The sequence below is a fragment of the Crocuta crocuta genome, unplaced genomic scaffold, assembly GCF_008692635.1.
Source record: "Crocuta crocuta isolate KB4526 unplaced genomic scaffold, BGI_CrCroc_1.0 scaffold384, whole genome shotgun sequence".
NCBI lineage: Eukaryota > Metazoa > Chordata > Mammalia > Carnivora > Hyaenidae > Crocuta > Crocuta crocuta.
The window spans coordinates 1,313,574-1,340,914 of NW_027532182.1; the positions used below are offsets into that span (position 1 = coordinate 1,313,574).

General features: G+C 43.9%; 1 protein-coding gene across 1 annotated transcript in view; it reads right to left on the reverse strand.

Moving 5' to 3' along the window:
* The window catches only part of SLC1A2 (solute carrier family 1 member 2), a 60,408-nt gene that overhangs the window by 18,344 nt on the left and 14,723 nt on the right, over positions 1 to 27,341 (reverse strand). The window contains exons 5-8 of the mRNA XM_077777480.1: positions 27,100 to 27,226; positions 18,453 to 18,686; positions 13,359 to 13,553; positions 8,402 to 8,536 (exon numbers count right to left, since the gene is read on the reverse strand). Coding sequence (XP_077633606.1) covers positions 8,402 to 8,536; positions 13,359 to 13,553; positions 18,453 to 18,686; positions 27,100 to 27,226 — 691 coding nt within the window. The remainder of the gene's footprint in view (positions 1 to 8,401; positions 8,537 to 13,358; positions 13,554 to 18,452; positions 18,687 to 27,099; positions 27,227 to 27,341) is intronic.

The window sequence follows — 27,341 nt, forward strand, 5'->3', positions numbered from 1 at the left end:
CAGGTAAGAGAAGAAAAAGAAGCACCCATTGGTTTTAGCGACAAATCACTGGCAGGGCAGCTGCAAGCCAGAGGCAGAGACAGTAGCCAGCTCGTCATGGGTAGAAAACTGAATGAGAACCGAGAAAGGAGTGACATGATTTATAATCACCTTATTCAAGACGATTGACTGAGAAGGTGAAGAGAATGAAGGGAAGATGAAAGAAGACAGGGGATAAAATTTTTGGTTTGCGATTGAGGCCACCAGAGGGGATGTCTGACCAACTCTGGGGAAATCCAAATGTGGCCAAAAACAGGATATGGGAGTTTATGGTTCAGATATGGAAAATTTTTCCACAGGTAAATGCTTTCATTTTGCCTCACAACCAGCCTTGACTGTTCAGGAAACCCTGCTGACCTCAGGAGCTTCAAGGCTACACGGGAAAAAGAATTTCAGAGAGCGTGATGCTGTCCTTGAGTCTGGACACTGTGTGTCAGACCTGTGAAAAGGAGACAGAGGTGACATCAGAATCTTTCACTGAATGGGGTCCACGGTAGATGACATAGCTTTTGGGGGCCACCAGGAACCAAAGGTGAGAGATGGGCTTGCCTAAGTTATTCATACCGAGCCACTGGGTCTGGTCTCCTGGGAGAAAAGTAATTGCTAAGGTGCTCTCTCTCTTTTCTATCTCTGGATCTAAATTCTCCGGCAGCAAGGTGTTAGAATGGTCTGAAAGTCCTGGTTTTCACAGAATAACAGAGCCAAGGGAGCAGGGTCACCCAAAATTCATCTGGTTCTGTGTATCAGGCTGAACCATATGAAATTGCCATTTCTAGAAGTCCCCACAGGCCAAAATATTGGCAATTTCATGTGACTCAACACTCACGGGAAACAAACCATCATGTCTGCCTCTCAGACTGCAGGGTGCGCAGTATGGCGGAGGGGTCGTCCGAGGCCCCAGGCCTGAGAAGGCTGGCACGATCCTAAACATCCAAGGGCTAAAGCCACATGGGGTTGAGAAGGAAAGGAGCGTCCACGGAAGCACTGGTTGAGAGTGTGAGCTTTGGATGGGAGCCTGGACCTGGAGGCCAAGTTACTTCGCTTTTTCTGCTCAGCTTTCTCATTTGTAAAGCATGGAACAGAATCCCTCCTTCCAAGCATGTTGAGAAGATAGTAACTGCTAATGCGTCCTGAGTGCCTGTCATCAAGAGGTCATCTGCCAAACCCTGCATACAGAAGGTCTGACACAAACCCAGTGCTCAGCTGTTGGCCCATCCCCCTCCTCCTCCTCACCAACTCAGTCCCAGTGAAAAGGGGAGTAGACCACTTCCTCTTTTGTTCCTCCACCAAGTCCTGGGCATTTCTCTTTTTTGCACCTGGCACACTCAGGTTGGGAATTTTTGATCACATCTGTCCCGATTACTAGACTACAAGCTCTTTGAGCGCTGATAGCATGTTGTATCTATTTATGACATGGGCAGGGTGAGGGAAGCTGGTGGGCAGGTGCGTGAAGGAAGGGCAGGGAGGGCTGTTAAAGGGGGCAAGTTAATTGTAGAAAGAGAACTCTTTTGTTCAGCAAATGTCTGGTTGGGCGTCTTGGAGGTGAAAAGTTAGGGCAAGGGCAAGATGGAGAGGAGGGAGGAGGAAGAGACAGAGAGCCCAATTTACCCTGCCTCCAAAACAGGACAGGTGTCCTGATCACTGAGGGTGAACACAGAGACGGGGATAGGGAGGCCCAGCACACACAGAGAGATAGGGGCCAAAGGGAAAAACTGGGCAGGGACAGGTACTTAGGAGGGGCTGGTAGGCACTAATGGATTTATTTTTTATTTTTTAAGTTTATTTCTTTTGAGAGGGGAGTAAGGGCACAGAGAGAGAGGGGGGGGGAGAGAGAGAGAGAGAGAGGGGAGAGATAATCCCAAGAGAATTCCGACACAGGGCTCAAACTCACAAACTGTGAGATCACGACCTGAGCCAAAATCAAGAGTCAGATGCTTAACCAACTGAGCCACCCAGGCACCCCAAAGATTTATTGTTTAAGGATAAGGGGTACCTCGGGGCGCCTGGGTGGCTTAGTCGGTTAAGCGTCCGACTTTCACTTAGGTCATGATCTCGCGGTTCGTGGGTTCGAGCCCCGCNTTAACAGGGATTACTTCAGTGATCAAAACTCAAGATTCAATTGCAAATATGGGGAGATTTTCTCTTTTTCGTAACTCTCCCGAGCTTTGCCCCTCCCCTTGTTTTTCCATGAGCACATATTTCTTTTGTGAGGCATTGAAAAATGATTCTGCTGTGCAGAACTCTAGCCCCACCCCCACCCCACCCCCCAACTGCAATCTCACAGCCTCCAGTCAGGGACACCTTGGCAGGGGCGGAATGACTCAGGGGGAACGAGTGACGTCCCAGCTGAGGCTGACATAGACTGGAGGTCAGGAAAGATGTAGAAAAGAATTCTGTGGGAGTGGGGCGTCAAAGCACAAGACTTCAGCAATAAACTCCAGCAATAAACTTCAGAGATATGGCGGATGGAGGAATTGGTTTTCTCTTTCACCAGATACGGAGTGGGGTTTCAGTCACACATAGCTGCACGTGTGTCTTAAATAAGAGAATGAGACCCCAGACTGGCGGGCCTGAGCCCCCAAGGGACAGCCAGATCACCTGGGTTTGAATCCTAGTTCAGTCACTCAATATCCACTAAATTGGAATAAGTTACTTTTCTCTGAGCCACAGTTTCCTCAACTGTAAAATGGGGACAATACTATTAACTGCCTCATAATTTGGGGCATCTTTTAAACATGTCCATGTAAAGTGCTTAGAACATGGTCTAATATTTAAGGAGCACTTGCTAAGTATTAGCTCTCAGTATCCTGAGCCCCTTCCATCTGTTTTCAGCGGCCGGAGGCACGAACTGCCAACTGGTATTCAGAAACAGCGGAGGTGCTTATATGTCCACAATTAGGGCTTCCTACTCTCCCTTCCGTATCTCCAGTCTGTGGTTTCTGGAAGTGAGGTCCCTGGCCTGAATCACCTGGGAACTTCCTGGCAATGCCAATTTGTCCCCACCCCAGACCTCCTGAATCTCCAGGGAGTTTTGGTGCATGCTCGAGTTGAAGAATCACTGCTCTATTCCCTCCCGGACAGGATGCTAATGGGGAGATTCAGAGCCCCCCCGACCCCTCACCCCAGGGTGGAAGCCCTAAAGGTCTTCCTAGTAAGTTCCATTTCACCTCTATCCCCCAGCTAGTAAATGTGTCCACAGAACTGACTTCCCAGCAGTCTTAGGTGATAAATGGGTCACAGATCCACTTGGGTTTTCCCTTTGTTTGGGCTTCCCTTTTGCCACCTGTGGCCAGACCCGGTCATTTAGTCGCTCTTCCTGGTACTGGCTCCCAGTTTTCACTCCATCTTGCTTCCCTCGGAGAGAGAGGGGTGGCTGCGAGGTCTCTTATAAATATCAGCGGAGGACTGCTGACACAAAGGGCTTCTTGGACCCCGGGGAAGGTTCTGGTTTTACCAGGCCCGCCCATCCGGTGTTTGAGGACTCCCGGCATTTTTCAGGGCCCAGAATCTTGGTTTTCACCGTGACATTTACAGAGCAGCTAAGCCTGCCCGCTGAAAAGCGTCCAGGGCTTGGCAGGCAGTAATGAGGCTGGTAGGTCTCCAGCAGCCAGCAAACACTGTGGCACATTAAATGTCACTGCAGGCTTTGTTTGGTTTTAAATTGAAAAACTGCTAGAGTTGAGAGAGCTTACACGCTTTGCCTGGAGAGGGGGGAAAAACCCTCACCTATTCCTTTTTTCTGCTCCCCCCCAAGACACACTATTTTACTAGGGAATGGCCAGCCTCCCCCTGCACCTCTGTCTCAGCTCTTCCCCCCTCCAACCCCTTTCACGCTGTAATGGGCCCCCAATAGCCACGGAGCCCATGACCAAGAGCATGTTTCCAGAACTCCACTTGCTGGTGAGAAAGAATGTGCCGCCATTACTAATTCAAAGCAGATCTGACCTAGCTACAGACCCCTACGCACATTTTCCCAGGATCCTCTACCCTCCCTTTCTCTTCTCTTCTTAAAAGGAACGTCCAGGTTTATTTGTGTACAAACATCCATCACCAGCAGAAACCTGGTCCGGGTCTTAAAACCAGGAGGGCACTCAAGGGCATTGGATCTAGACTCTGCTCTTGAGCTGACAAGTTCTTATCCCCATTGTGCACATGACACAGGGGAGGTCCACAGAGTAGCTTGTGCAAAGTCCTCCAGGGGGTAAGCACAGAGCTCAGATCCAGGCTTTCCTTTCTCTAGTTACATGCACCCCCTGCACCTGAGATCAGACCCCAGAACCAGAGAACAGCTCTTCATTTCTTCCTTCCTTTCCAGGGCCAGCCTGGGATCGAGTTTTCTCACATACGGTTTCACCAATATAGGTAATCCAAATGTACCATCAGTTTTGGGTTCGGCCAACTCCCTTCTGCTGACACGTGTCCGCCATGGAGTTAGGACTCCCTGCTCTCCATGCAAGCATGAATATGAGAGCACTAGCGTGGGGTGATCAGGGAGGACCCAGCCCCCCTATTCCATTCGCTAACATTTAGGTCAGAAGTGGGCAGGGTCTTGGATGTTTCATGAAATGACTCTCATCCAACGGGCTTGGAAGCAAATGACTGCCAAGAAGACCAGGGCCCACAATGGTCTAAGAGTAGCTGAGACCTTGATTGTACCCTATTTGTCCCCACTTAGGCTTTTTCTGCTCTTTTGTTTTAATCTTGAGAGGAGGAAAAAACAGGTCAAATGAAAAATCCCCTGGTTAGTATGTAAAACCAGAGGTGACCCTAATAGGTCTGTCTTCCCTAACCTTTCTATGGACTCTTTGCTTCTGCCCATTGCTACATCTCCTTGGTTCTAAGCAGGAAGCTGTGTCAGGTGGGGTAAAACTCTCCAGTGCCGTAGGCAAGACACTTAACCCTTCTGATTCCTGGTTTCCTCATCTGTGAAACACCCCTCCGGGCCCTTTAAGGATTTTTTAAATGTTTATTCATTTGTTTATTTTTATATTTACTATATTTTTATTTTTAGTTATTTTTAATACACTTGTCTTTCAACTTTTTTTTTTTACATTTATTTATTTTTGAGAGACTGAGTGAGACAGAGCATGAGAAGCGGAGGGTTAGAGAGGGAGGGAGACACAGAATCCAAAGCAGTCTCCAGGCTCTGAGCAAGCGTTCAGCACAGAGCCTGACACAGGGCTCAAACCCACAAACTGTGAGATCATGACCTGAGCCAAAGTCGGGCACTTAACTGACTGAGCCACACAGGTGTCCCGCATCTTTCAACTTTTATACTAGAATTAAAAGTGATTTTTCACCACCATTTGAGTAATATAGATTATCTATGTGTTTACCTATACTAATGAGTTTATACTTTCATATGCATTATGTTGTTCAGTGTCTTTTCATTTGAAGTTGAAGGACTTTTAGCATTTCTTGTGAGACCTGTTACTGGCACTGAACTCCTTCAGCTTCTGCTTGTCTGGGAAAGTTTCTATCTTTATGTATGAAGGACAGTTTTGTATAGTATTCTTTACTGGCAACTTTTTTTCTTTCAGCACTTTGAATATATAATCTCACTCTCTTGGTTTATGATGTGTCTGCTCAGAAATCTGATTGCCTTACGGAGATTTTTCTTATTTGCTACAAGTCAGTTTTTGAGAGACAGAGACAGAGATAGAGACAAACACAGAGACAGAGAAACAGAGCATGAAGGGGGAGAGGGGCAGAGAGAGTGGGGGCACAGACTCTGAAGCAGGCTCCAAGCTTTGAGCTGTCAGCAGGAGCCTGATACAGGGCTCGAACCCACAAACTGCGAGATCATGACCTGAGCCAAAGTCAGACACTAACCGGCTGAGTCACCTAGGCGCCCCAGGGCTCTTTAGGGTTTAATTGCTAACAGATGTAAAGAACATGGCGGTACCCACCAAGTGTCATCTCCCTTTCTTCATTTCCTGATGATATTAATGCATTTTTTATCCCACTCAAAGTAAGGCATTTATATTATAATGAGGGAAGGCAGCCTCTGTAATGATAATTTTTTAAAAAGATAAACCTCTAATGGTGGAACCCAGCCTCAGGAACAAACCCAAGAAGAGACTAGGCAATGCAGTCACAGCAGGTTAGGGTAGCTCGAGGATACACCGGTTCAGGAGGCTCAAGGAACAAAGAGGCAGAGGCCTTGGTAAGTCAAAGTCACAGGGGAAGCAGATTTCATTTTAATAGCTTCCTCTGTCTTTCTTCCTGTGTGGAGAGGCCCCTACACACAGCAACTCTGTGGTTAAATTGAGCACACATATTATTGAGCTCCTACTGACCCTAAACTATTGAAAATGTCTGCATTTCCCCTTTGTCCTCCTCCTCACTGAAGCTTACCCCACTCCTTTACCTCCTTGATCTCATTCCTCCCAACCCTTCCGCCCACATACCACTGTACTGCAGCCGCCATGACGGTCTTGTCTGAACAGACGTTGTGAGGAAGGCAGCTCTTGGGGCCGGCAAAGGCACTGAGAACAACCACTCTAGCAGGGAGGACCCAGCCACCACCCCTTGAGAGAGCCTGGCAGAGACAGATAAGAGGCTATTTTGCTTACTCTTCACCTTCCCACTAAAGGTATTTCTAGAGCATATCTCTGATGATGAAAGAGCCAGTCAGGAAGATCCACGACCTTCCTCACAGCCCTCCCTAAGGTGAACAGATTACATCCAGGGAGCCACTTCTCCATTCTCACCTAAACCGTAACAGCAGACAAGTTCTATGGAGAGGCCAGGCTTCCTCCTAGCTTCCCAGAGTCCTTCCCTTCAGCCACGTGCACATTTTTCTCTTTGGAAGGGGGAATGTAGGGGGAAGGAACTGCCATTTGAGCATGCTGGAAACTTGAGTCCATTAAAGATGGCTTCTGGCTGTGAAAATCTATGCTGATAGATGTCAGAAACATTGCCACTACCGTGTGGAGCAGTTTTTAAAAGTGTGTGTGCACTTTGGCCTTGGACCCCTGCACCAGCACTTGTTGCTCTGCGCCTCTTGACATTGAACCCAATAGCATTCCCCAGCCCCTGTCACTTAGCTCCAAGACTGGACATGAAGTATCAGTGTATACCCCACAGAACATGAGAGGCCGAGTGGGCCCTTGGCAAGACTGACTCCCATCTCCCTATTGGGGACCTTCTGGCCAGACGTGCCCACCTGTGTGAATGGGCAGTGAGTGTCCTACATTTGGAAAATGCCCTTGACTGATAAACATACTAGGAAAGGTAGCTGGGCTATGTGTACACAGCCAAGCTCAAATTTCTCTGCATGGCCGTACAAGCTATCCATTTTTTTGCCCCACGGCTCACCAATCCCTGCCTCCCGTTCTGTGCTCCAGAAATGCTAAACCACTCCTGGTCCCACCACTGTTTGCTGCCACAGTGCCTTTGTACATGGCCTTGGAATGTCATCTTTCCTTCTCTACCTACATCTCCCTACCAGTTATGATTCAGTTCAGCGATCACTGCCTTTGGAAACTTGAACATAGCCATGATGGAGAACACGGTGGCCTCCCAAACCCAGCCAACCTAGAGTCAAGTCTCCGTTCACTCTCAAGTCCTTTGCCTCCCTACACCTCAGTTTCCCCACCTGTACAAGAGTGATAATACCAAAACTTGAGGGTTGTTCAAGAGCATAAGACATAAAGTGCCTGGTGCCATGGCTGGCACACGGTACACATGCAAATTCAGTTGCCATTTTCATTATTTCCTGATTCCTCCAGGAACTGGGGAGGGTGCCCGTTTCTATCACTATCCTTCTATATGTGTATGCTATTTTTTAATCTATTTTATTGACATATAATCTACATACAGTAAAATATATCCATTTTAAGTGCACCGTTTGATGAGTTTTGACAAATGTAGACACCTGTCCGTGCCTGTGCCTACGGAACATCTCTACCACCCTTTCTGATTTCCCTGCGCCCCTTCCCAGTTAGTCTCTTACCCCCTCCAGGCCCGGGCAACCACCAAGCTCTTTCTATTGCTGGAGATTATCCTGCCTTTCCTAGGGCTTCATATAAATGGGATCATACAGCGTACACTCCCTTTTCTTTTCTTCCCTTGACATTAACATTGTGTTGAGATCCTCTGCCAGCATCAGTAGTGGGTTCCTTATTGTGATGCTTTAAATTTTGTATTATAATATCTGATCCCTCCCCTAGACTGTGAGGCCCTCAAGGATTCTTTCTTCTTCTTTGGTTCGCAATAGGCACTCAGTGAATGTTAAGGGGAAGAAGGGAGGAGAGGAAGGAGGAAGTTGTCATGGGGACTGGCTAAGACCTTGGCTGCAACCTTGCATCTGGGAGGCAGTACACACACCCCCAGCAGAGCCCCATCCGCAGGTACTCACAGCAGCCAGTCCACAGCCACCAGCAGGCTGATGTCCTCCGTCGGCAGGCCCACAGCCGTCAGGATGAGCAGCATGGTGACGAGGCCCGCGCTGGGGATACTGGCCGCACCGACGCTCGCCAGCGTGGCCGTGAGGCTGAGAGAACAGAGAAGACCAGGTCACAGGAGAAAGAGGACTTGGAAAATCCATCCCTGGCACGCAACGTGAAGCTCCAATTTTTCCCAGCGGTCATAAAAGTTCTTTTCTTTTTCAAGAAATCTAGAGTACCGAGACCCAGGAATTGGGGTCTGTTTGGATTCTACTGCACTGTAATGGAAGTTTATAAATCCATGGATTGGCGCCTCATCCTCAGCATGATAGCCAACTCGCCTAATGTATCACAAGGCTCAACTAAGGTAAGCGTGGCTGTAAAGCAGGCAAGGAAATAATAAAGAAGGAAAACAAATTGCCCTTAATCCTCCCATGGGAATATCACCACATTCATTTCTGCTGACGCCTGTTTCTGTGAGCCCCAGAGACATCTGGACTCTGTGGCAAGAGTTTGAGGAGACCACTGCCAATGTTAACATGAGAACTCAAAAGTGCAAATATCCAGACCCAACTGAGTGGACATCGGGGGAACAAATCAACAGATTCCAAATGACATTAAGCTTCAGACGCCTGGACATTTCACCATGGACTGGAAAATACATTATTCAAAAAAAAAGGGCGCCAAGAAAAGATAATGAAATAACAGGAGGCTTTCTTTCTGAAGCATCTCATCACCCACAATGCCAAGGGCACACCCAGCACCATTTTGCATTTGTCTCTGGAAGAGGGTTTAATCTAGGGTTCAAGTGCCCTGTCTAGAGGGCCAGCCAATAACTTTTTCTCCTTTTTATCTAGATGCCATTTACAAAAGTCATCATTTCTAACTGGGAAAGATGCTTCTGAAAATATAGATTCCCAACTTGCTTTTGTGGGTGCTGTAAAGAAGAGGGGGTGCTTTATTTGCAGTTAGACACTCTAGACTTCATAGAGGAGGCCTTCCAGCTCCAAACTAAGAAACGGGCTCCCAAACCGGTTTGCCAGAGCCCAGACCACTGTTGTGAGCAAGCACAGAATCCTTACAGGTCTTACAGTGGGGAGGGACCTGAATTTACCTAATCTTATGTATGAGGAAAGGAAGGCCCTAGGAAGTTTCGTGGTTTACACCGGTTTTTCCATAGTGCCATCCTTCCAGATTTAGACCTGATATCACAGACACCTCTCCTAGGTGAGAGCTACAGAACTCATCTGTGCTATTCCCCTGCCCCTTCAGTGTGAAGCTGGCATTAAGGCTTAAAGAACTCCATATTCTTTGGATCCTTCTGGGTCATAGGAGGTAGTAGTATTAGTGGTTATCAATGAGGATTATGGAATGAAACAAACTCGATTCAAACCCCAGCTCTGCCAATGATTAACCGCATGACTTTGAGCAACTTACTTAACCTCTCTGTGCCTTCATTTCCTTATCTGCAGAAAAGGAGATAATAATCATGTCTCACTCATGGAGTCGTCAGAAGCTAATAAATAAAAAGCACTTAGAAGAGGCCGGGCACATTGCAATCTCCCAGTAAATGCGAATTACTATTCTTATCAGGAAATCTGGTGGGGGAGAGGCCACTTTGCAATAAAAACTTCCCTAAAGCCGCAAGAGTTAGAAGGTGGTAATTCTCAGCCATTTCCCTGACATGGATATAACACTAGGAAAGGGGGACTTCCCGAATCCCAACGGTCGTGGCCTCAGCCTTTTTTTTTTTTTTTTTTTTTTTTTTTTTTTTTTTAAAACATCAGTTGCTTCTGTTATGAGTCACTCTTACATATCCCTTTGCACTGTGGCCACACGGTCTGTCTGGTCCCTCCTGGTCTGTGCGAGACAAGACCCTATAAAGAGAATTTTTCCTGGCAGTTGGTTCCCCAAGATGGTCCCTCTATCCCAACGAATACCCTCACCCTGCTGTGGGACGAGTGTCTGGGTGATTCTAAGCCCTGCAATAGCTTCTTGGGGGCAGTGATCTCCCCTCTCTCTCTCTATCTCTTTCTGCTTTTACTGTCCTTCCACTCACTGGCCCACTTCTCTAGGGTTGGTTCTTGGATGCTGTACAAGGTATTACACACACATTATCACAGCAGAACCGCACAGTAACGCCGCAAGTACATATGGTAGTACCTGCTTTCCATCTGGGGAAACCACAAATTGGATGGATGGAGAAACTTAGGGTCAAACAGCTTGACCATGTTCTGCTAGGATTAGAAAACTTATCCAATGCCATGTCAGCCCCTGGTACCCCCTGATCCCTTCCAATGCTGAAAACTCTGAATTAATCAATCATTGGTTGCTGGTCCATTCTCCCATCTTTTAATCTTTCATCTAACAGCGTGAACTTGATGGACCAAGAGTTCAGAGACCAGAATTCATCTTGTTTGGCTTCAAAAGAAGGGGCTTCAGGGGCGCTTGGGTGGCTCAGTCGGTTAAGCGTCCTACTTCAGCTCAGGTCATGATCTCACGGTTCATGGGTTTGAGCCCCATGTCAGGCTCTGTGCTGACAGCTAGCTGAGAACCTGGAGCCTGCTTCAGATTCTGACTCTCACTCTCTGACCCTCCCCTGCTCACACTGTCTCTCTCTCTCTCTCTCTCAGAAATAAATAAAAAAAAAAAAAAGAAGGGGCTTAATTAGGAAGCCCTGTTCATCTTTGAGTTTTAAAGCAAGAGAGGTTGGTGGTCTCACATGTGATCTGCGAGAACATGATTTAGAAGTCATGATACCTGGATCTGAAGCATGTTTTCCATTGAGTAACAGCATGGTGCTCACTGCATCACTGTCACGTTTGTTGTTGTTGTTTTTTTTCATATTCTAGAAGAGCTGTATTTTATTGAGTATCAATAATAACAATAAAACTAGTAGCTAACATTCATTGATAGGTGACTATGTTCTAGATACAATGCTCTCAACCCCCTAGAATGTGTAATTACTGTCCCCATTACCCCAGTGAGGAAACTGAGGCTCCCCTATAGCACTGCTATAGACTGAGTTGTGTTCCCCCATCACCAAATTCATTTGTTGAAGCTCTGACCTGCAGTGTGATGGTGTTTGAAGACACAGTCTCTTGGGGGTAAGTAGGCCATAAGGGCTTAGTGCTCTTATCAGAGAGATGTAAGAGAGCTTGCTCTCTCTCCATGCACCAAGGAAAGGTCAGGCAAGCAAACAGCAAAAAAGGCAGTTATGCGCAAGCCAAGAAGAGAGAATCACCAGGAACTGAATTTGCCAGTGCCTTCATCTTGGATTTCCCAGCCTCCAGAACTGTGAGGAATAAATATGTATTGTTTGAGGCATCCAGTCTATCGTCTTTCGTTATAGCAGTCTGAGCTAAGACAAGTATGGACCTTGAGGGTGGTTGTAAGGATTAGATAAATTAATATACATGCACATAGGTGTGACCAAGTTTATGGAGAAGCAATGTGATTGACTGATTCATTCATTCATTCATTCATTCTAGAGACAGAGAAAATGAGAATAGAGGAGAGGGGTGGGGGAAAGAGAGAGAGAGAGAGAGAGAGAGAGAGAGAGAGGGAGAGATATCTCAAGGAGTCTCCATGCTTAGTGCAGAGCCCAGTGTGGGGCTTGATCCCACAACCCTGCGATCATGACCTGAGCTGAAATCAAGAGTCAGTTGCTCAACCGAGTCACCCAGGTGCCCCAGAAGCAATGTGTTGTTCTTTTTTAATTTACTTTTTAATTTACATCCAGGTTAGTTAGCATATAGTGCAGTAATGACTTAAGGAGTAGAATCCAGTGACTCATCCCCTATGTATAACACCCAGTGCTCATCCCAACGAGTGTCCTCCCTAATGTCCCTTGCCCATTTAGGCCATCTCCCCACCCGTGACCCCTCCAGCAACCCTCAGTTTGTTCTCTACATTTAAGAGTCTCTTGTGTTTTGTTCCGCTCCCTGTTTTTATATTGTTTTTGCCTCCCTTCCCTTATGTTCATCTGTTTTGCATCTTAAATTCCACGTATGAGTGAAGTCATGTGATAATTGTCTTTCTCTGACTAATTTCGCTTAGCATAATATACTTTAGTTTTATTCACGTTGTTGCAAATGGCAAGATTTCATTCTTTTTGATAGAAGCAATGTGTTTTTAATGTCCTCTTGGGAAGGTGTTCTTCCTAAATTTCTTTTTTCTTTTTTAAATGTTTATTTATTTATTTTGAGAGAGAGAGGGCATGAGCTGAGAAGGGACAGAAAGGGAGGGAGAGAGACAGAATCCCAAGCAGGCTCCGTCTCAGCATGAGATCACAACCTGAGCTGAAATCAAGAGTTGGACACTTAACCAAATAAGTCATCCAGGTGCCCCTCTTCCTAAATGTCTTAAACAATGAATACATTTGGTAAAAACAAGTTTAGTAAAATACATCTATCTATATTTGCTATTTATTTGTAATAAAATGGTTTATGCTGTATTGAGGAATCTCTTCCTTCTAGTATTTCATCATTTCTGCCATCACCCTCTGAAACGCTGAAGGGAACATATTTTAACAAAAGGAAAACTGGATCCAGAGTCAGCTGATGTCGGCCCCAGTTACAGCCCTCCTGGCTGCCATGCTCTTTGAAGGCTGTGCTTCCTCATCTATTAAACAGACATAGAAATAACTGCCTTGCAACATCACAGGATTGTGAAAAATCAAATAATATCGAATTTCCAACGCAATTTCACATGTGCAATACAAAACAGAAGGCCTGAGTATGAGCCGGCTTCTTTCCTGTCACGATATTTTCCCTTTGCGACAGCCAATAATTCCTCTTCTGTGTTATTTCCTTCATCATTCTTCCACCAGCAGAGCTAAAATTCAAGTGGCCCTGTTAAATGGAGTTAGTGTGGAAGGGGATAGGGTAAAAAGCTATTTCAGTGTTCCCCCACCTACACCCCACTCACCTCACAGTCACAATCTGGCCTCCATCCAAGACAACACCATTCATTTGGGCAATAAAGATGGCGGCCACCGCTTCATAAAGGGCTGTGCCGTCCATGTTGATGGTTGCTCCGACTGGAAGGACAAACCTGGTTACCCGCTTATCAATCCCCAGGTTTTCTTCCAGGCAACGGAAGGTAACAGGCAAAGTTCCCGCACTAAGGAACAAAGACAGAACGAGAGAGACAAGAGTTTATGTCCACTTTAGAGAACCAGGACAAAACACAAACTGGAATGCCAACCGCAGAGTTTTTGATCTTTTGTTCCAAACAAGCCACGTGACGTGCAAAAAGCAGTGTCTGGAGGCAAATTAAAGCCCAACTGTTTGGAGATTCAAATTCAGTCTTATTAAGATGCTCATAGGCAGCAAACTCTTTTTGTTGGTTCTGGTTTTCAAGATCTACTTAGAGTTTCAAATTCTTTTTCCTTTGATCAGTGTTCCCCTCTTGGATTAAATATTAAAGGCCATCTGATTGCCCACATTAATTGAGCTGCTAAAAAAAAATGTGTCAGGAAACAATCAGCTGTCAACAGTGAAATGGAATGAGGAATTTTCGGCTGACCCATAATTTCATGCTAGAAACACTGTTTCCAACGAGATGACTACACAGGCTGCATCTAGCCTCTGGGAATTGCCCTGAGACAATTTTGAGAATGCTGAACGAACATGTTAAGTACCATTTAGCCTGAACCTGAGCTGCTAGCAGTTCACTGGGGACCCCCATACACAATCCAACTCCCTGATACATGGTCACCGGCCAACTGTACAGTCTTTCCAACAACATAGGGCAGAAAAGCATGTGCTCTGTAGCTAATCAAAGACCCAATATGGAATGACTCCACCCCCCACTCTTCCCTGGAATTCCTGTCCAGAATTCATGACCGCATGACCCAGCCTCAAGGGCCAGAACCCCTGACATGTTTGTGTGTCTTCTAAATTAGGAGACCTGTAAGGATAAGTGTTGCTGAGAGCCAAAATATGATTTCTATGTGGAGGGAGGGACACGGGACGGTAGGTGGATTTGCTTCTAAGTTTAAGTAATATGGAAAGAAATGCAGAATACCCATACTGCCCTGCGAGTTCTTTGTGGTCCATTCTCTTTTGGGGTTTTTTTGGTTTGGGGTTTTTTTGGTTTGGTTGTTTTGTTTTGGTTTTCATTTCTGGTTTTTTGTTTTTTATTTTGCTTTTTGGCCTTTTTTTCTATTCAAAGCTTAGCAAAGTGAATTGGGGAACCTCCAATGCAGACACGCTTATTTCTTTCATGCATTGACAGCCTTAGCCATAGTTTCCTCCTTCTACTGGCCAGAAGTAGGCTCCCGCCAAGCTTGACATAGACAGTTGCCAGAGGTCTCAGTTTCTCAGAGAGCAGGAGTGAGCCCCCAGTTTCAGAAAAGTCAAATAGAATGCAGATTCCAGGGCCTACTCAGAAACAGGAACCAGAAGCTCTAAAATTAGAGTCGCCTAAATCTGCATCTTAGTAAACCACTGACCCACAAGCTCCTAATAACAATTATAGGGAAGTCAGAGGCATCTTATGGGAATATTCTTTGTGATTTCAGGTCAGGGGTCTGTCTTACGATTCTTCTTTGCTCTTAGGTAGAGAGAGGAAATGAATGTTTGGAGACCTCTCCTTACTAAAATCTTATAAACCCAGGGAGAAGAGTTGGGGTCATTGTGCCTGGTTAGCTGCCCCAGCTGTTTTAATGAGACATTAACGTTCCTTTATTCCTCTCACCCCCAGGCCCTCCCACCTCACCCTTTCTTAGGACCCCTTTGAAGGTTTCCACGGCACCATGGCTAGTCTGAAATGGCAGCTGTGGTTGGTGGCTGAGATTTTAAATGACATGAATCTAAGAACGCTTCTCGGAGGACTAGAATATAATAATTTTTATTATGGCATTCATTTTCCCAAAATGTCACTAAGAGGTCTTCAACGATTAAATAGATTGGGGAAAGGAATTGACAAGGTATGAAAAAACTCTCAATTTCTTTACTGAACGGGCTTTGTGTCTTAAAAATCGATACATATCCAACCAATTCAAACTGGGACTTGAGAATTTTAACTCTTTCCTGTCCTTCCAACACTCTGACATGGTTTTTGGCTCCTGACTCAGTAACCATGATAGTCCTCAAATATTGCTAATAATAACTATCAGATACTTGGCTGTCTTCTTTTTTTTCTAGAGTAGTTTCAAGAGCATGACGTTTAACTGATGTCAGGAGGATGCAGAGACATGTGTCCTGGGGCATCCCCTCTGTCAGTCCTCCCTGACATCAGCCTGTTGAGAAAATGGGGTGAACTTCTTCCCCTTCTCCATCAGTCCAAGGTCCAAGGAGGTAGAAAGAATATTTAGCTGACTGTACTGGGGCTTTGTGTTTTTTCCCTGTGGTCATAATGGCTGAGATAGTTCTTAGTATGTGACTCATGCCACAGTTTTTTCTTTAAGTGTATTTTCTTTTAAAAAATGAAATTCTGCTTCCAGGCAAGAGCCACAGTTTAAAAAAAGATTAAAGACACTTGAAAGACAGTAAGGAAAAGGATCTAGCATCTGTGGCCTTGACCAGATAGCCTAAGCATTTGGTTGATTTAAATATGAACATGGGCTACCCATATGCTTTTAAGATTTACTTTGTCTTATAAAGGTACTAGGGATAACTGTCTAGTCATTCAAAGGAAAGATAATAATATTTTTGAAAGAGTTAAGTTTTGAAAGATCAAAACTGCAAAGGTATTGGAAGAAAATATAAAGTATTATGTTTTATAATTTTGGATAGATACTTTCCTGAGAAAACTGAAATTCTAAATACTAAATACTAAATAAAAATACTAACAACTGCAACGATACACAAATTAATAACTTCTAGGGGCAAAAAGCACTGCAAATTTTCAAGACAAATTTCAGGTGGAGAGGAACATCATTTGTGACATGTGACACATGAGTTAATATTTTTATACGTGAAGAGAGTTAATAGCCAATCAGGAAAGGATGAATACCCCAACAGGAAATGACCGTCACAAATAATTCACAGTGTTGGGGAGGGGAGAGTAGAATAGTCAGTAAGAACACAAAGAGATGTTTGCCTTTACTAGTAATCAAAGAAATGTAGAATCAATGAGATCATTTTTCACCAATAAGATTGGAAAGTATTAAAGTGACTGATAATATTCAGTGCTAGCAGGTAGGTGGGGAAAAGCATACTCTCACACCCAGTTAGTGGGGGCATAAACTAACATACTTCTCTGAGCGGCAAATGGGTGGTATGTTTTAAAACAGTCAGTGTGCTTACCATTGGACTCAGAAATTCCACTTCTATAAATTTATCCTGAAGGGATCATCAGACAAGCTTGGAGAGATGTATTTATAAGGATGCTTGTCACAGCCCTGTTCAATAGACATGCCTTAAATGTGCATCACAAGTGGAGATAGGGTTGTATTATAGCACCTACAGTGTATTATTACACCATTAAAAAATAGTAGGGAGATCTATATTGATAGATAGAAATTTTATAATATGTTTATCGGTAAAAAAAAAAAAGATTGCAACATCTATATATAGTAAACCCTGGAAAAAATATATGACTGTTAAGATTAACCAAAAGGTTTCTATCAATTATCATTGGGAAATAGAATAACTGGTGACATTCATTTTCTCCTTCAAAACTTTATTCGCTGTCTGAACTTTTTCCCAATGGGCAAATACCACTCTTGTAAGCAGAAAACAAATATAAAACTAAAAATGATTGGTTTTGAAAAAAAAAGATTTACTTTTTCTTCAAAGAGAGGGGATCTTTATGGAGAGAGATACTTAGCCATAGGAAATTTATAAGACCAAGAAGGATAAAGAAATCTTGGGGCGTTGCCCTTCATCTCGGGAAACCGAACGCAGAATCTAGATCTAGATTATATATACTTTTAGCATCATCTGAACCCTCACATTCTACGAGTACCAACATCTCATTGATTTGCAAGATGGAAATGCAATCTGGCTCCTCAGATGGTCACTACTATTGGCCTGTTGGGTCACTTAAGGAAAACCTGACTGCCGGCTCAGTAGCCTTGAAAACAGCAGTCACTCTGTGTCACAGGGTGACCACGTCACTGGCAATGCATGGTCATGGGATCAATGAGAACCTGCAGACCGGTGACTCCAGAGATCAGGCTGAGCGAGGGGCTGCAGTCTTCTTGCCCTCCGGCCACCTGCTTCATGACCTCTGTCTCAGTTTTGTGACCCGTAGTTTGAAGCAGAAATACAACTAGTGCAGGCTGAAACAATAGAACTCTTTAGTCTTTGAAATTCTAAGTTACTAGGTGTTTCTAATGTATTTGTTCCTGTTTGTTTGTTTGTTTTTGCTAAATTCAGTTCAAGAAGACATCCAAAAAGATATTTTTTTTCCTTTGTATATCTCTGGAATCCTCACTGGCTTCAGATGCCCTGGAACTTAGTTAATGAAGAAGGAATGGACTCTCAGTCAATGGCAAGTTGAAACAATGCCAACCTGATTTTCTCAAAATCAATGGGGCAGAATGGTCCATTAGTGGTTCATGCAGAGGTCACAGACTTTGTTGACTTCCGGTTTATTTTTTAAAAAAATCTCACCTAACATGTTTACCATGTAAAAGCTCATTTTTGCAGTTTTGAACCATAACTCCAATAAAGTGATATTTTCTGATAGCATTTTTCAAATCACAGGTGGGAGAATTTCTTAAGTAGCATAATATCCTGTTACATCTTTCTGGAAAACATTTGGAACTAAACCAGTGCTAGATGTGGCAACTTAAGCATGCATAGTAACAGCATGTATTCATCTGGGAAGTTTAATATGAGGTCATATTTCCAGGACAGTTGCATATCAGCAAAAAGTATTCATCAGAAAGCTCCTACATTTCTAGGAGCCAAAACGACAAAGCATTTATCTTTTCCAGAAATATTTTAATAATATGTGAAACATGCTCTCATTGAACTTTTCGATGAAAGGGTTTTTGAAAAGAGGAAGTGGCAGAGAGGGGAAAGGAATGAACAGAGAGAAAGACAGGTGATTTCTTGTATTCTCTACCTGGAGGCAGTACCCAGGGCAGTGATCCAAGCTTGGAAAATGCCAGCAAAAAAGGAGAAAGGGTTTTTCCTGGTGACTAGAAAGTAAATCAAGGGGAGAAAGATGCCCCCATGGATGATGAGGCCCACAATCACCGTGACCATGTACATCCCCAGTTGCCTAGCAACCACTTCTAAGTCCTTGATTGCGATGATCTTTCCACAGATAAGGCAGGCAATACCCAAAGGAGAGTACCTGAAAAACATAAAAGAAAAAAGAAAGCACTGAAGAGAGCCTTATGGAATTCAGAACCTAAATCTGGGCCCTTCCATGTACTGCACTCTGAGGAAAACCCTTTGCATTTCGGTACAAAGAGTTTTGCTGGAGGAAGTCCTTGAGATTCAACTGTTGCTCTATTTTACCTCGGACTAACTGTAGCCTCTGAAATCTGTTCCATCGATCTGGCAGGGGGTGGGATAGAGTGGCCTGCTCTGATGAAAAGTCCAAAGTCGAATTCTGTTACTCAGGTGATTTTTAGGAATAACAGAATCTAGCTTTACCGTCTCCCGGGTAAGCACCAAGCTTGAGAGACACACAGGCTATGTCTTTGAGAAACTTGATTGGTTTCCCTGATCCCCAACTCTTTCCCTGAAAAATGGGAATCCATTCTGAGCTTCCCAGAAAGCTCATTAGAGTTTCACCAAACTATACGCTGGTGTTTGCAAATTTGCTTTGTTTTTGCCCGAAAGATAGGAAATTTATTAAAATATGAGAGAGAGTCAAAGAGAGAGAGAGAGAGTGGGACCTGCCAAATCAAGAAAACGATCTCAGCCAGAGGGCATGTTTAGAGGAATGTGGCTTTATTACTTACTTCTAAGTCTGAAAGTGTTTCTTTCCATCCTTACTGTAACAGCAATCCTGGCTAACATGCATCATGTCTCAAGCAGTGCAGGGGCGCCTGGGTGGCTCAGTCGGTTAAGCATCCGACTTCAGCTCAGGTCATAATCTCACAGTTCGTGTGCTGGAGCCCCGCATCAGGCTCTGTGCTGACAGCTCAGAGCCTGGAGCCTGCTTCAGATTCTGTGTCTCCCTCTCTCTCTGCCCCTTGCCTTCTTGTGTTCTCTTTCTCTCAAAAATAAACATCAATTTTCAAGTGGTACAGTAAGAGCACTGTACGCATAGCCTCATTTAAATCCTACCGCAACCAAGAATACAAGGTATCATTATTCTTATTTGGCAAACGAGGAAATTGAGGTTCAGAAAAGTTAAATAACCAGCCCACGACCACAAAACCAGGAAGCAAGAGGAGAACGATTCAGGTCCTGTGAAACTCCAAGGGATTTTTTTTTCCCCTCACCAAGCCAAACCACTTCCCTTTAACCGGCAATTGTAGCTCTTTGTAGATAAGCCAACAATTTGCCACATGCCAATTTATTCTCTATAACCTTATTTTATATTTCTATCTTATTATTGTCTGATAGGAGCTTAGAAACCATTTACTGTTGTCCTCACTCTTGAGTAAGCTCACCATGTGCTCTCTCAGTTGAGTGTATTTTTCCACTGTTGGGTAACATCCTCTCTCTATTGCCCAATCTGGTAGACCTGGGGCATAGACTTTTCAGCCTGCGACACCTTCTGACTGAAATGAAAATGTTCGTGGGAAAGTTGGTACCTTAGTAAGAATTATGAACTTATTTGAGAAAAGACTGTGGGGGAAATGGAGTCCAGGATAAGGCCGTCAGCAGGAGTAAAGGAGAGGAACACACCCAAGCCAGATGTGATAATTTTTTTTTTTTGATTGTGCCAGAAGCAAGCCCTTTCCTGGGTAAAGAAAAGACGTGAGGAGTAGATGGGAATTATAAACACATTGAAGTAAGACACGGAGTTTGTCCAGCCACTTATCAGCTACATGACCCTGGTTAGAGACTTATACCCATTTTACAGACATCCAAGTTGAGGCTTAGGCTAACTCCAACCTCGTGGGATTGCTGCCAGGCTTACATTTTTGAAATGTAAATCCTGCACCCATCCCTGTCAGCACCAATTCATCTCTGACTGCTGACCAAGGGATCTTTTGCATGTTCTGTTTTTACACATATCACACACACCATGTTCTCTCCCCCACCATGCTTAATGAGTCAAGTCTGAGTTAACGCAGCTTTCTAAAACATCGCAGACTACTGTCACCCAATGGTGGGTGTTTTTATAAGCAAAATATTTTGTCAAGGGGGAACCTTCTTCTGAAAGAGCTGATTTGTAACTGGCAATACGACATGCAGTAAAAACCTTAGAATAGCTGTTCCCTTCCCAGCCAGTAGCCTCCACATGTTTCCCTGGGGTAAAGACTGGCGCTACTTGAAGACTGTTTCCGCAGGCATTAGGGAGCTATGTTGTTAAACCCTTGGCTTTCCCACCATTTTACTCTCCCCAGGTGTGCCCATAGTCACAACACCTCCTAGATCAGCGGGGTGGTGTCCGAGGCCAGCTCTTTGTTCCAGGGGATTGTAAGTAACTGAGCACAATGCACCTTCCAATAAAGACAACAAGCACTTATCTTCATAAACCAAGAGATCAATTCTTTCCCAAGCACCAATCACCCTTTTATTAATCTCCAGGAAAACACAAATATGAGGTGTTCTGGGTGCCATTCAATTTTCCTGCTCTTCTGGAACAAGCCATTTGCAGAATGCAGAGAAAGTGCTATCAAGGCTCTTTGCCAAGCAAGACAGCTATAGACTCCCCCTGGAGAACACATTTGAGCCAGAGCCAAATGGATTAGAGAGAGGGAACAGGTTACCTCCAGAGCACTCAGCTCTCAGGGAGAAACATGAGTCTCCCACTATAAATGGGGAGCGTTAATTCGAAGGCCAGAAGGTAGAGTGTTAGAGTAAATAAATACAGCAAGCAGGGGCCCTAGTTAACCCAAACACCTGAGTCTCCAGAACTAGAATGAGCATTAATTAGGATAAGAGCTTTCAGCTCTATGGTGTCTTTTAGGGCCATTAATTTCCTGCACCTGTTTTCAAAACAAGCCGCTTAAGCTTCCACTCAGGAGCTGGAGCTTCTGAGTTCCTGGGTTTCTGTATAATTATCTCATTGAAAATGACACTCCATAGAAAAAAGAAAGAGCAAATGCCCAGGAGTCAAGGTCACCACTCAAAGCTTCTGAGATGAAGCAAACAATCAAAGCCATAAACCAAAGTTCCTAAAGAGGCTGAGGGCTCCAGTAAGCTCTTGAAGTCAAATGGTGCCCAGTAATTGTTGGGCCAGGTTCTAAGTTAGAAGGACATCACTGCAGAGCAGGGGGACAGAATGCTTCCCACAATGCCCTTAGACTGGTTGTATCTGCAGTTCTGGGCACTGTTTTCAAAGCCACTGATTCATCTAGGACTGGCCTGTCAAGCCTTGTTCTTACTATTACATCATCCATTCTTGCCTCCATCCACTTTGTACCTCAGTCCTCATCATCTTAAGGTCCTTACCGAGTTGCCTTGCCCAAGACTGCTCTCTACTCTACAAACACAGACTCGTACACAGAATTTAACGTGCCCAAACCTCAGGGTGTCTGTTCATTCATAGACGCCGGCTTCAGAATCACCTGACCTGCCTGGATTCCCTGGACTCACCCCATAACTATAGAGTTAGAATTTCCTGTAGCTAATCTGGGGGTGTTTGTATTTTAAACAAGTTTCCCCCAGGTAATTCTGGTGTGTTCAGAAACCAACGCTTCAAGGAACAAAATCTGCTCTACAACTGATGAAATGCAGATAGTACTTGGCTAGCCTTTGGAAACCATTTACATTAGCTTCAATGTATTCAAGACCTTTGGTCTTAACCCATTAAAGTAATTAATGCAGGACTTCTAGTCACAGGACAGAGGGTGGATCAGACACTTCGATGGTTAGTGGAGTGACCTTCTCAGTCTTGCCAGAAAGTCACTCTGGTTCTGTCCCACACCGCTATTGGTTTTCAGTAGCAACATCAGTCTCCCAGTTTGTGACAGTTCCCAAGAGAACTAAGAAATGGAAGAGTCTCTCAACAAAGAGCTAAACACACATTCTAACAGTCACCAAAATGTGTTGTCTGTTCTCAGGCTCAAAAAGTAACACAAATCTCCATTTTCCCCAGTCCACATAGAGATGGGTGTTCTGGCTATCCAAGGAGTGACTCCTGAGAGTTACTATGTGTAGACTAGAACTTTGGTTCAGGATAGAGGGGACATCGGTATGTAGAGCCTCCAGGCTTATAGTCCTCCTCACCCTCCCCAACCCTCACCTCCCCAGGGACTTCCTTTTACAACTAAATAGACCCCAACTCGTCAAGGTAGCCTGCAAGGCCTTATGGACATCTGCCTCCTGCTCACCTCTCCAACCTCACTGCCTTCCACACCCCCTCACCACCCTACCACACTACAGATACTTCCAACCTTCTTCTGACCCTCAAAAACCTTTCACTTGCTGCTTCCTCCCCCTGAAAAATTCTCTTGTCAGTTCTTCACAGAGCTTCAGATCTTCATCCAAAGTCAGTTCCCTAGACGGCCCTCTTGGACCCCCTGAATAGAGTCCAAGCTATACTTGCATCCCCCATTACTCTCTGTCCCACTCTTCTGGTTACTAACTCTGTAGCACTGATTGCTGTCTGAATTCTTATTTGCTTCCTTTTATTCTTTCTCTTTTTCCTTCCAATAGAATGTAGGCCCTGTGAGGGCCAGAATATTTCTCTGTCTTCTTCACCATTACTAAAATTGTTATTGGCATAGAAGAGGGGCTCATGAACATTTATGGGATGACAGAATGGATGGATGGGTGGGTGGTTGGATGGATGGATGGGTGGATGGTTGGATGGTTGGATGGATGGATGGTGGTGGTGGGTTAAAAGGGAGGGGGAATTGAAAAGAGTGAGCAGAGATCTCACTTCTCACTTTGTGTTTCTAGAGTGGTGAGATTATAAAAAGCTTTACTTTCTGTTTAAGGTTATCAGATTTTGAAAAAAAATGTTTTAAAGAAATTTGTAAAAAATGAGGATATGAAAATCAGACTGAAATTAAGGGTTTTTCTTTTCTTTTGATGAATCAGAGTGCCTTTTAGACTTCTAAAGGGAATCCATGAACACAGAGAAACAGAGGATATGGAATGAATTGACAGGAGTAAGGATAATCACAAAATAACAACAATGATCACACTGGTTCATAGAAAGTGTGTAGACAGGTCCCGGCCTATGAGAAATGCTTTGTCACTGTCGGTCACAATTCCACCCAATTCTCACGGCAAACCTAAGACATTGATTCTCTGATCCAGCCATTCAGATCAGAACGTGGGGTTTAGAATGTGTCTAATTTGCCTAAAGTCATACAGTTAGTAATAGGAGGATCCCAGATTCACTCCAATCTGAAGTCAGACAGAACATGAGTTAGGCACCACTCCCGTAGTACTCCCATTTCTTAGGCTGTGCAAGGCTGGGCAAGTTAACTTCTGTGCTTAGTGTTTACAACTGGAAAATGGGGCTAGCCAAAGTACCTATTTCTGCTAGGTATTATTGAGACCAATAAATTGAATTAATGTATGGAAAGTAATTGGAAAAGTATTAAGCATATAGCAGGAATTTGGCAAATCTTAGTTATGATTTAATAATTATGATAATAATAATTAGCTCCTCTGTAATAAATAAGTACAGTATAATCGCTGAGGTAGTACTGAGCACAGAGCAAGAATTTAATAACTATATATTATAATTTAGTAATAATTGTTATTAGAATAACAGTGATCTCTTCAATGTTATATTTTGCCATTATATACTATTCTTACTACCACACAGAGAATACAAAAGAACTCTGATTATTTAAGATTCGAGAGGGTCAGTTAAAGAGCGATTGACTGTCCTACCCCAAACCGTCTCACACACGTCAGTATCAAATGCTGACGAGACAGCTCAGGAATGAAAGAAACATGCAGAATCCGCATCTCCTGTCACCTAACACCCTCCTGACTGCCAAGATGAGGTAACCGAACAGCTGTCAGAAATCATCCCACAGGCCTTGTTCCTGACTCACAATTGCCCTGCATCTCCTGGGATTGGACGCTAAATCTTTAGGAGCTTTGGTCTCAGTGACTAGGAAACCTTGATCCACACCCCTCATCCCTGGAGAAGTGAGCACACACTTCATGCCGTGACTCATCTCCTACACTTTCTTTCTTTCAAGGACTCAGTGGAAATGATATTGCTCACATCATTGGCCTCATGATACAGAAACATGAACTGTAGTTTTAGAGCAAGGATGTTCATTCTGCTCAAAATCCCAGGAGACCCGTGCAGAACCTAATGCTTACTACCAAAGGGCATATTCTGTGTCATTGTTTACTAAATTCTCAGCAAGTGCAGGTGGATATCAAAGACTCTAAGCATTTTTAGAGCGTCATATAATGAATGTGTGACGTTAAATTTTCATAGAAAAGAAAGATTCAGAAATCTAGGGTTGCCTGAGAAGTTGAAGAATCCGTACAATAAAAACAAAAACAACACCACATTATTTTGCCAGCATCCCGTCCATGTTTTAAAAGTACAGTAAAGCAATGATCTGAACAAGCCAGGTCTAGTAAATATGGTTCATGAAATCATGAGAAACATAACATCTTTTTTTTTCTTGCTTATTTACTCATTTCTTCATTCAATAAATACTTTTTTTCCCGTGAAGTGTATCCTGTTTTTAAAAAAATATAATTCACTGTCAAGTTGGCTAATATACAGTGTATACAGTGAGCTCTTGGTTTTGGGGGTAGATTCTTAAGTCAACAATAACCAAATTATGGAAAAAACTCAAATGTCCATCAACTGATGAATGGATAAAGAAGATGTGGTTTATATATTCAATAGAATACCACTTGGCAATGAGAAAAGATGACATCCTCCCATTTGCAGCAACATGGATGGAGCTGGGGGGTATTATGCTAAGTGAAATAAGTCAGTCAGAGAAAGTCAGGTATCATGTTTTCACTCCTATGAGGAACATACTGATCTGAGCTAGCTGATTGATCAGCTAGTCCACTCACTCCTGAGGTTTTAGTAAGAATTATTACCGGCACATCACAATGCTGGGTTCTGTGGGATAAAAAATAAGTCAAGAGCAGATTCTCGTTCTTGTAAAGTGGGAGTAGGGGCCAAGAAAAGGAAGAAGAGAAAAAGAAGATAGAACTTTAGTGGGAGGCACCATGCAGAAGCGAGAGAAACTCAGAGGAGGAGGAGGGTTGGAGAAGGTGAGTAGGTTGGGAATACTCAGAGACAGAGAACTTGTAATCCCAAATTCCTGTGACAGATAGCGCACAGATGCCATTTGGTCTAATAATGGTTTTGTTTCTTTTGAGGCAGGCATATCAGACCATCATAGAGGTCTAGAACAAATGCACGTAAAAATATTTCATCCGAGAGAGAGCGGACACTAGGGTTCTGAAGGTGGCACAGCTTCTTTTACAAAAGAGCAGAAACTCCTGGACTGCCCTAGATTTCAGAATCACTGACCATGAATACACAGGAAATAAAGCAGAGACAGTACTGCTTAGATAATTCAAACAAAAAAGCCACCCACTTAGTCATCAAGGATTATGAAATCAATAGGAACTCCAGCTTTTCTCCCCACTACATATTTCACCTTAAGCAAATTAGTTCACCTCAATACACCTCAGTTGCCTTTTCTGTAAAATGGGAGTCATGATGCCATGTTTGCGGGGCTATTGGGATTACTAAGCACTTATCCTAGCTCTTGGCAGATACAAGGAGATCAATAGTTGGTAACCTTCATGATTATAATGATCACAATGATGTTAAAGCATCAAGATTCAGTGACTCTGGACCACAGCTTTTTCTTCTATAAAACTAGAGGGTAGAACAAGGTTTCCAAGAGCACTTATAATTCTAATATTCCCTCTGTGACTTCACTGTTTGCATGGCCTAAGAACTGGCTCTTTTTCCTTATGCATGAGTCATAAGTCTACAATATATTGCTTTTGGACACCAGAATATTAGCGTAGTGGTCCTTCCACATGCCCTCCGTCATGCCCTATCATCCTCGGTATCTTGGACTTATCTTAGTGTTTCCTCACAGTGCTCAAGTTCAGTGTTACTAACTGGTTTTTCCAGCTTGTCTCTCTTTTTTTACTTTTTATTGTTGTTTTTGTTTCCCACAAGCAGGAATAGGCAAACTTTGTATGAAGGGCCAAATAGTAATTACTTCAGCCTGTGTAGGCTACAAATCTTAGTCAACAAAGCAACCCTAAACAATATGTGAACGAATGGGTGTGGCTGTGTGCCAATAAAACTTTATTTATGGACCCTGAATGGGAAATTTCATGTAATTTTCATGGGTTATGGAATATTATTACTCTTTTGATTTTTTCCAGCAACGTAAAAACATAAAACCCATTCTTAACTTGTAGACCACAATAAACACATAGCAGATAGGATCTGGCCCAAGGATGGGCCATGGTTTTCCAACTCATTTTCCAGGGGAAGCTCCCAAAAAAAGATTTTCATCCTTTTCTCAAAGCTTTTTAGAGGGAGTCCTTTGCTTGGTCTATGCCCTCTCTCTCCTACTGGGGGGGGGGGATCCTTATCTTCTGAGGATCCCATGACCTTCATGCCCCTCCCCCAACACTGAAATAAGAACAAGCCCACTTACCACATGATCATGATCACTAACTTCATTACAATCTCATTCAAAATGTTGAAGAATTCCACCATCAGCTTGGCCTGCTCTCCCATCTTCCCCATGGCGATGCCAAAAGCAATGAAAAACCCTATCAGACCTGTTGAGTGAATCACATCACACAGAAGGACAGATTACAATACATGTGTTTCTTCTCCCTCCTTCTCCATTCCCGACATAGGGAGCCACCTTCTCACCTGCCTGTTACCCTGCAA